Source organism: Rhinoraja longicauda, chromosome 18, assembly GCF_053455715.1.
Source record: "Rhinoraja longicauda isolate Sanriku21f chromosome 18, sRhiLon1.1, whole genome shotgun sequence".
NCBI classification, from domain to species: Eukaryota; Metazoa; Chordata; class Chondrichthyes; order Rajiformes; family Arhynchobatidae; genus Rhinoraja; species Rhinoraja longicauda.
This window is the reverse complement of record NC_135970.1, coordinates 9,369,088-9,379,831: the sequence shown is the minus strand read 5'-3', so window position 1 is coordinate 9,379,831 and position 10,744 is coordinate 9,369,088. Positions and strand designations below refer to the sequence as shown.

The 10,744-nt window shown below is 45.8% G+C and overlaps 1 protein-coding gene across 1 annotated transcript in view; it reads right to left on the bottom strand.

Moving 5' to 3' along the window:
- Positions 1–1,301: 1,301 nt before the first annotated feature.
- The window catches only part of ldlrad3 (low density lipoprotein receptor class A domain containing 3), a 100,956-nt gene continuing 91,513 nt past the window's right edge, over positions 1,302–10,744 (bottom strand). Inside the window, exon 6 of the mRNA XM_078415081.1 lies at positions 1,302–6,909. Within this exon, the coding sequence (XP_078271207.1) occupies positions 6,720–6,909 (190 nt within the window). The 3' untranslated portion in view covers positions 1,302–6,719. The remainder of the gene's footprint in view (positions 6,910–10,744) is intronic.

The following is a 10,744-nucleotide window of genomic DNA, read 5'->3' as shown; positions in this document are numbered from 1 at the left end:
GGTCTATATGGGAAGTGCAGTCACTGCATTGGTCTATATGGGAAGTGCAGTCACTGCAAAGGCCTATACGGGAAGGTCCCACAGCATAAGGTCTTGCCACCACTGAGGGGCTGAGCCCTGTGCTAGAGCCTTTCAAATACTTCCATGGTTGTATTGTTTCAGGAGGAAACGCAAGTCACATTGATGCATTGTGAGGGCACATTTTGAAGATACAATGAATGCAGGGGTTGACGGATAGTATTCAGTGGATGTTTTATGAATAAAATATAAATAGGACCTGCTTGAAAAGATGTTGGCATTTCCATTGCCTGTTCAATGCTGATATACTTATAAGCTGATCTTTCAGTGGGCTGACACAGCAGGGACAGTGGTGGAGATGCTGCCTTACAGTGCCAGAGACCCGGGTGCGATCCTCACCATGGGTGTTGTCTGTACGGAGTTCGTACGTTCTCCCTGTGACTGCATGGGTTTTCCCAGGGTACTCGGGTTTCCTCCCACATTCCAAAGACATACTGGTTTGTAAGTTAATCTGGCTTCGCTAAAAGTGTAAATTGTCCCTGGTATGTCGGATAGAACTCATGTATGGGAGATCATTGGTCGGCGTGAACTCGGTGGGCCGAAGGGCCTGTTTCCGCACTGTAGCTCTTAACTAAACTAAACTAAGCAATTGACCGGTTCACATTATTATAAAAACAAATTGTTGGAAATTGGAATGAAAAATAGGAAATACTAAAAACACTCAGTGGCAATGATATCTATGTTCTTCTCTCCACAGATGCTGCTGGACCTGCACGGTACTTCCTCTTGCTCTCAGCTATTATTAGTTTGTCAGCAAATAAAGTCTTTGTAAATGCAGTTAAGAAAAATAAAACAGAGATTGCACATTTGTCTCCATTTACACTTCCTGCTTTAACTGTCATGGGGCTTGTTTGAATTACTAGTTTAGTTTCATGATGTGCATGTCCTTTAGGAAATAAACGATGACAGGATCTGAGAAAAAGTTGCAACAATTTGTCGTGTACTCCTTTGAAGATTGATTTGTTCAGAGATTAAAAATGGATTTGCTTGGGCATTTACAAAGGCACTATTATCTCCAGTGGAGAAATCAAAGGCGTGATCTTTACGTTATTGGTAGATCAATAGAGTGATACAATATGGAATGTAAAACCAATGACCTAGAAAGAGAATTTCATAAATGCCCATAATCTCTATTGTGAGGGTGTTTTCCTTGAAATCGTGGCACGAGCTTTTCGTCCTCTAAATATTCAATAATCTCTCACTTTCTTTTTCAAATATTTAATTTTGCAAAAAATGTAAAATTGTACATAGATAGCCCTGCATATCATTCATGGAATAAATCTCTCATTAAATAGTCACGTCAAAGCTATTACAGTGAACAACTTTATAGATAAACTCGCAGCTTCTAACCAAAGGGCTCTTAATCTTTAAATACTGTAGGCACACGGTGGACATCATCTCTGAAGCGAGAACTCCATCCGGCTGCAAGGCATCAGAATCCAGTTAAAACATTAAAAGACACAATTCTTTCTGATCTTTGACAAGCTTATCCTTTCTCAGACGGTGTGGAAGAGGGGGCTTGGTACGATTTGGGACCGAGGTTGATGTGGATTTAGGGTCTTAGCCGCTGAATATCGGACCTGCGGGTTTTGTCATTCAATTATCCAAGCAGGCACTTTTTAACACAGTGTCGCGAGTCGCAAAGTACAGGGAGCCACAGCACAAAGAGCAAGAAATAATTCAGTAGCGTTGTGGCAGCTTGGTTTGTTAGCAGCCTGAATAATTGGTGCCAGGAGCAGCTGAGGCTTATAAGAGACTCTTGTTCCCAAACATAAATTATAACCAGCATATCAAGGCAAGACTATTCATGTGATGACTTGGGAGCTCAATTTCCCTGTACAGGCTATTTAGATGTCCCCCCCCCCCCCCTAATTTATTTTATCTCTTTGAATAACTGTCTCCAAATGATTGCAGAACATGCATTGCCAGCAAACTACTTTAAAGGCTGTCAGCAAAACCAATGTATTTGAATGAAAATTTATTCAATGTAGAGAGAGAAAATGAACACGGTGGAGTAATAATCCCGACTGAACGAGAAGGAAAATATGATCAAGAATTCATACAATGGAAGAGGTAAAAGTGGGAGGAGGGTTGGTACTAGGGGATTGTATCAAACGAAGGGGACTTGGTACAGTGGGGGCGATATTGTGTTTAATGGGAGGGGTTTCAGCACAGTGAGGGAGGATACGATCATATTGGGTTTGTACAGAGAAATTCTATGGATCGAAAGGGGCTTGGTACAGGATTGAACACATTAGGTGGACATTGCAGTGAATTCTAAACCATGGAACCTCCCATTGTGAAGAAATGTCCTCTGTTGCACCGTTCCCAATGTTCAGAAAGGGATCGTTATGGTGTAGTAACATCACGTGACCTGTGGTGGGACTTGATATAGTGCAATCTTATTTAATGTGGTGGAAAGTGATAAGATGCCTTACAATAATCTGTAAGGGATTTACAGTGATGTAGATCTCCTTGCAACGTTGCCATGAGGGCGTGCAGCGTAGGTTTACTAGGTTAATTCCCGGAATGGCAGGACTGTCATATGTTGAAAGACTGGAGCGACTAGGCTTGTATACACTGGAATTTAGAAGGATGAGAGGAGATCTTATCGAAACGTATAAGATTATTAAGGGGTTGGACACGTTAGAGGCAGGAAACATGTTCCCAATGTTGGGGGAGTCCAGAACCAGGGGCCACAGTTTAAGAATAAGGGGTAGGCCATTTAGAACTGAGATGAGGAAAAATCTTTTATGTCAGAGAGTTGTAAATCTGTGGAATTCTCTGCCTCAGAAGGCAGTGGAGGCCAATTCTCTGAATGCATTCAAGAGAGAGCTAGATAGAGCTCTTAAGGATAGCGGAGTCAGGAGGTATGGGGAGAAGGCAGGAACGGGGTACTGATTGAGAATGATCAGCCATGATCACAATGAATGGCAGTGCTGGCTCGAAGGGCCGAATGGCCTCCTCCTGCACCGATTGTCTATTGTCTATTGTCTATTTGTTCTGACGGCCTTCCATAGTTGGGAGAGATTTAGTGTCGAGTTTGGTTTAGCCTGAAGAAGAGTCTCAACCCGAAATGCCACCCATTCCTTCTATGCAGAGATGCTGCCTGTCCCACTGAGTCACTCCAACAGTTTGTGTCTATCTTTGGTGTAAACCAGCATCTGCAGTTCCTTCCTACACATTTGGTTGTATATAGTGAGATATAAAGGATCTGTTACCTGTCAGTTGGCATTATGGAACTTATTACGGTCGAAGAGGTGCTGTAGGTCCTGATATGTATGAAGGTAGACAAATCTCCTGGGCTTGATTAGATATTATCTGAGGACACTGTGGGAAGCTAGAGGGGAAATTGCGGGAGCTCTGGCTGAGATTTATGAGTCATCATTAAATACAGGTAAGGTGCTGGAAGACTGGGGGGTAGTAAATGTTGTGCTTCTATTCAAGAAGGGCTGCAGGGAAAAGCCTGGGAACTACAGGCTAGTGAGCCTAACATCTGTGGATGGAAAGTTACTAGAGAATATTCTGAGGGATAGGATACACATGCATTTAGATGGACAAGGACTCGTTAGGAATAGTCAGCATGGTTATGTACATGGGAGGTCTTGTCTCACAAATCTGATTCAGTTTCTTGAAGATGTGACAAAAAAGGTTGATGAGGGCAGAATTGTAGACGCTGCACAGATGCACTTCAGTAAAGCATTCGACAAGATTCTGCTTGGAAGGCTGCTCTGGAAGGTTAGATCGCATGGGATCCAAGGAGAGATAGCTGAATGGGTAGAAAATTGGCTTCATGGAAGGAAGCAGAGGGTGATGGTGGAAGGTTGCTCTTCGGACTGGAGGCCTGTGACTAGTGGTGTGCCTCAGGGTTTGGTGCGGGCCCATTGCTGTTTGTCATCTACATCAATGATTTGGATGATTAGCAAGTTCGCAGAGGACACAAAAGTGGGTGGTATTGTAGATAGTGAGGATGGTTGCCAAGAATTGCAGCAGGATCTTGATCGGTTGGGCAGGTGGGTGAAGAATGGTTGTTTGAATTTAATTCAGATAAATGTGATGTGTTGAATTTTGGACAGGTCCTACACAGTGAATGGCAGGACTCTGGGGAGTGTTGTAGAGCAGAGGGATCCGGGAGTGTAGGTACATAGTTCCTTGAAAGTGGTGCCACAGGTAAATAGGGTGGTCAACAAAGCTTTTGGCACATTGGCCTTCATCAGTCAGAGTATTGAGTACAGACATTGGGAGGTCATGTTGCTGTTATGTAAGACGTTATGAGGCCACATTTAGAGTAGTGTGTTTAGTTTTGGGCACCATGTTATAGGAAAGATGTTGTCAAGCTGAAAAGTGTACAGAAAAGATTTACGAGGATGTTGCCAGGACTCGAGAGTCTGAGCTATAGGGAGAGGTTGAGTAGGCTAGGACTCTATTCCTTGGAGCGCAGGAGGATGAAAGGTGATCTTATAGAGGTGTATAAAATCACGAGAGGAATAGAGCAGTTAAACACACTCTTGCCGAGAGTGGGGGAATTGAGAACCAGATGGGACATGCTGGTCGGCGTGGGCAAGTTGGGCCGAAGGGCCTGTTTCCACACCGTATGACTCTGACCCTATGAATAAGGGAATCGAGAACCAGAGAACATACATTTAAGGTGAGGGGAGAAAGATTTAATAAGAACCTGAGGGGCAACTTTTTTATACAAAGGGTGGTGAGTGTATGGAACGAGTTGCCAGAGGAGGTAGTTGAGGCAGATACTATCGCAACGTTTAAGAAACATTTAGACAGGTACAAGGATAGGATAGGTTTAGAGACATATGGGCCAAATGCAGGCAGTTGGGACTAGTGTAGATGGGACATGTTGGTCGGTGTGGGCAAGTGGAGCAGAAGGGATTGTTTCCACACTGTATGACTCTACGACCCTAAATAATCGGAGTGAGTTTGGTGTATTGGATTTGAAAAAGACAAAAATTGTTCACTTACCACTCTTTATATCATGCGTATGCCTGTGTTGTGTCATAGAGTCATGGAAATAGTGTGGAAATAGGCCCTTCTGCCCAACTTGCACACACCGATGGGACATGTTGGTCCACATGCTGCACCAGTCCCACCTGCCTGCGTTTGGTCAATATCCCTCGAAACCTTTCCTATCTATGTATCTGTCTAACTGTTTCTTAAACGTTGCAATAGTCCCTGCCTCGACTACCTCCTCTGGCACCTTGTTCCATACACTCACCACCCTTTGTGTGAAAAAGTTATCCCTCAGATTCCTATTAAATCCTTTCCCCTTCACTGTAAACCTATTGTGTGGGTTTGATTGGGCAGAGATTAGATGGTATTGGAAATAAACCCCTATTAGGACATCCTCATTAGATGGGTTTATGGCTTTGTTGACTCGTGACAGAATACCCAGCCTTAGATATCATTAAAGTTTGTACACAGAACAGTAAATCCAGCACATTGGAATGCAAAGTATCCTGGGGCAGTTAGTTTCTCTTGAAAAGACAGCACCATCATTTTTGAAAGAGGAAGCAAATCTCGGATTATAAACTGAAATAGCCTGAAATACAAGCCAGTGCTTGGGACAGAGAAATGATGGTTTTGAGTGCAATCCTTTGTCAGATGAGCTTGGGTGTGGAAATGCCTGACGTATTTGATATTAGTTGGCCCCGCAGGCGTCCCAGACTCAGTATCCACGTAAACCTTGCAGAGGGTATCTATCATCAGCCTGTTATCATCTGAGACAGTGCTCCAAGCCTTGACTGAGAGCCATCCCTAGGGGCAGCAACACCCAGATACAGGGTCTTGTTCCCCTGGAATGATGCGTCCCACTCGGTGCGTTAGAGCCCTGCTGCAAAGTGGGAAGAAGGACAACTGAGTTGATCTGCCATTCTTGCCCCAGTCACCCGGGCACCCGGGCAAGGAGTAAAGCGGAGCATCGTGCGCACGACATCACGGGACCGCACTGTGGCGAGCCTCACAGACAGTGAGCCACACTGCGGTTTGAGGATGGAGAGGGGAAAAGAAGCACACCCCAAAGGAACAGTTGACCATTGCCATGCAGTAACTGTAAGTTGAATCGAGCAGATCCGTCAGAAAGTAGCAACATTTTTGTTTTTAAGATTTTGAAATGCAAGCATCCAGGAAGTAGCGTCAGCACTGTGCTGCTCGTGTCCTTTCTGCCCAGCTACATTGCTTGATGCTCTCCAGTGATTCTGACATCTGTTGGTGTCCAGCGCTTGGTTGCTGTGAGCGGGCACCTAGTATCTGCAGTGGAGCCCAGTTGACAAGCGTGCATCTCAAAACGTCAACGTCTTACGCTAATTGATTAGGTTTCCAATTCAGGCTTTGGGTTACTTCACAATGAATTCGGCTCCGGAGCCCAATAGGCTGCCTGTGTGTCCAAGGTCGTTCTCCTGGTCATCCCTGATGAACAGGTCTCCAGGGGCAAACATCTGTAAGGCAGCTGGATTTCGCCACTCATCCAGATGCCACAGTCATCCCTTCGCGGAGGGAGGGATGCAAGACGTCAACACGATTTAAAGTCTTGCTTTCACTTCTCAGATCAAATCCTTCGACAAATGTGCCGTTGAATGGGTGTCACTCAGTGCAAGAACACCATTGCCGCTCCACCACACGGCGCCAGCTCACAGCTCCTCCTCCGACCTGTTGCTCAGCAGGCAGTCTCTGATTTCAGTGCTCTCCTGTAAGCTGCCGGGATGCTCCGAACTCAAGGTGCTCCCTGCCCTGGAGCGGTAAGGGGGTAGTTCAGGGTGGCCGAGGTTTTCCGTGCCCGACAGGTATGGAGGCGGTGGCAGGTCGAACCATGGCGGTCTGCTGGTGGTGAGAAAGAAACAACATGTCTTTACAAATACTGAGCATTAAGGAATACATCTACGCTAATTAAAATACAAGAGGGTTTCCAGTGGCCACCTAGTGACCTTCTGGCCAACCCAGGTTGAACTGGTGTCTACAATTAAATACATTTCTACTCATGATTGCATTCAGCGATGATAACATACAGAGTTTTCAACACAGAGTTTCTGGGGTAAAGGAAACCTCTCTATTTGTCCTTGTGTGATCACTGCATAGGTGGAGGGAGGGTTGTTACGGGGGGGGGATTGTATCAATTGTAGATTTGGTACAGTGGGGCAGAAATTGTAAATTGAAATAACGAGAGGGTTCATGTTCATATGTTCTAGAACAGAATTAGGCCATTCGGCCCATCAAGTCTACTCCGCCACTCAACCATGGCTGATCTATCTTTCCCTCTCAACCCCATTCTGCCTTTTCCCCATAACCCCTGACATTCTTAAGAATAGTGTTTCGTACAGTGAGGGAGGATATGTTCACATTGGGTTTATACATAGAACATCTATAGATTGAAAGGGGCTTGGTAAAGGATTCAACACATTAGGTGGACATTGCAGTGAATTCTAAACAAAGCAGCCTCCCATTGTAAAGAAACATCCTCTGTTACACCCAGTTCCCAAGGTTCAGAAAGGGATTATTATGGAGCATTAAAATCACGTGACAGGCGATGGGACTTAATATAGTGCAATATTATTTAGTGAGGTGGAAATGGGTTAGTAATAATTAAAGTGGCCAAGGAGACACAAGGAACGGCAGCTGTTGGAATCTTGATCAAAGGGCCACACGATGGCACAGTGGGAGAGTTGCTGCCTTACAGCGCCATGGACCCAGGTTCACCCTGACTATGGATGCTGTCTGTACAGAGTATGTATGTTCTCCCAGTGGGTTTTCTGCGGGTGCTCTGGTTTCCTCCCACGTTGCAAAGACGTGCACGTTTGCAAGTTAATTGGCGAAGGGCAGCTTTCCATATCTCTGAACTAAATTAAAACACAAAGAACTGGAGGAACTCAGTGGGTCAGGCAACATATGTGGAGGGTAGACACAACAATCTGGAGAAACTCAGCAGGTCAGGCAGCATCTCTGGAGAGAAGGAATGGGTGACGTTTCGGGTCGAGACCCTTTTTCAGACTAAACATATGTGGAGGGAATGGACAGGTGGCTTTTTGGGGGTTGGGACTTTTCTTCAGACCGCTAGTAAGGGGGGGGGGGGGGGGGGGGAGCTGGATAAGAGAGGTGAGGGTGGAACACACCATGGCAAGTGATGTGATGATGGACATACGATGCTGCAGTAACTCAGCGGGTCAGGCAGCATCTCTGGAGCAAAGGGATGGCTGACATTTTGGGTCGAGACTCTACTTCAGACTGAGAGTCAGGGGAGAGGGACACTAGAGGTATGAAATAGTGCAGCATTTTGTGTCTATCTTCGGTGTACACCAGCATCTGCAGTTCCTACCAACACAAGTGATAAGTGGATGCAGGTCAGAAGGGGGGGTTGATTGGTAGATGGGAGGAATAAGTGTCAAAGGTTGGAAGCAGTCAGAAAAGGAAAAAAGGAATGGATGTAAAACCATATAGAGAGGGACACAAGTAGAAGGGGCTGAGGGGGAGGGGAAACGTGGGGCTAAGGATCTGGCCCTGGGATCAGGGGTTGAGCATCAAAGGGGGAGAGAATGGTAGGTTGAGTGGACGTGTGCCTAAAAGGTGCACGAGACACAACTTCACAGGGGTTCCAACCGAGTGAGTAAAACACACAGTAGGGAGTGCCCAGTGACATTTGAAAGGCAACATCCAGTTAGTGACTGTCATGGCAATTACATTGCACTGAGAATGACCTGGTGGAACTTCAGCAGTGATACAAAGTGGTCCAGGATCTAGGGTGGCACAACGGTAGAGTTACTGCCTCACAGCGCCAGTGACCCGGGTCCTGACCCCACGTGCTGTCTGTGCGGAGTTTGTACGTTCTCCCTGTGACCGCGTTGGTTTTCTCCGGGTGCTCCGGTTTCCTCCCACACTCCGAAGACGTACGTGTTTGTAGCATAATTGGCTTTGGTAAAATTGTAAAATTGTCCCTAGAGGGTAGGATGATGTGAGTGTACATCACTGGTCAGAGTGGACTCTGTGGGCAGAAGAGCCTGTTTCTGCGCTGTACCTCTTAAAGTCTAAAAAGTTTAGAAGTCCAAAGAATAGTCATTACCAGGTTTGCGCTTGGTGAATTTTTAATTGTGCTTGACTAGAAAGAAAAACTGAAATATGTGACTGAACTTTGAGGCCACTTGTTTAACCGCCCTTCATTATCAGGTCCCCATTAAAAAAATATGCTCACTTTGATAGCCCTATTAAACTGAGTCTCACTAACACCCACTAAAGAGAGTTTCACAATCATTCTCTCATTAAGGAATCAGCCTGATTTAAAATGCAGCCATTAATTGGACAGTATCAATAGCTCAACCACATTCAGGTCTATTAGACCGCTACTCCATCCATCACCTTTAAATAATTTACTCTGGAGATGGCCAGTTGCTTTTCCAATACATGGAAAACAATGAGGCACCGCTGCCACAACCTCTCCTGGTCTACGAGGAACGTGGGCAGCGGCCAGAACAGGGGCATCACAGGGCCAAGTCACACACAACCCGGACCTGCAAACCTACTGCCATTCCAGCTGCTCCCTTTGCCCAACAGCACTGCAGGAGAGCCTTTAGTGAACTGCAGTCTTTCAAGAAGGCAGCTCACCATTACTTCCCAAGCACAATTAAAAAGGAGCATTAAATATTGGCCCAGATAACGAAGATAAAGGACTCTTGCCACGGCGGCCATAGTGAGTAGATGATTTTATCATCCAAGTCCCATGAAAGAGAATGTCTCGTGATCAGGGAGCATCGAGGCTGGCAAGCACCCTAATGGAGCTGAGTTTGACAGGAAGCCGAGTTTGACAGGAAGCCGAGTTTGACAGGTGTGTGGATGACAATATGAGAATAACCCTGCTCTGGTGAATAGAACGCGGGCAGTGTGTGAAGTTCATGTTTCCAGCTAAACGTGGCAGTAACCAGCCGAGATTAACCTCACTGTCAGTAGCAATATCATGAGTGGTTAACTTCAGTTAAAGATAGCCTGCCCTGTTATGAGGAGGCCTGCACCTTCCAAACGAGAGGTCCACTGCCGGTGCTGGAGATCACTCAAGTCCCAATGCCTTGAAATTGCGGATTTCATGAGGTCAGGGTGAGATGTGAATGATCTACCACAAGCAGAAATCCACATTAAAACTGGACATTTTATCAATAAGCTCTTGTTTCGTTTGATGGCTACAGGCAGTTCTAAAACACTGCAAGCTTTCTGGATTTGGTCACAAATTAAGGATTCCAAGACCTCTGTTCCATGACAGATCAGATTCAACCAAGACTCCATTATCCTCAAATTATCATTTCTTTCCTGTGGTGTGTACATCACTGCCCCGGGCTAGCATTTATTTGACAGGCCAGGCCAGTCTGAAGAAGGATCTCGACCCGAAACGTCACCCATTCCTTCTATCCAGAGATGCTGCCTGTCCCGCTGAGTTACTCCAGCATTTTGTGTCTGCCTTCAGCATTTATTGCCCATTGCTAATTGTCCTTGGGAAGGCGACGAAGCTGATGCCTTGAATCACTTCAGTGGGGAGGGGAGGGGGTTCCAGGTATTCAAGCAAATGATCCCGTGAGTCAGGACGGTGTGTGACTTGGGCGGATGGTTTGTGGGATCAGTGTTCCAGTGCTAATGCTGCCCTTGTCCTCCAGCTGCTAGTGAATGTGAGTGTGCCAGCAGC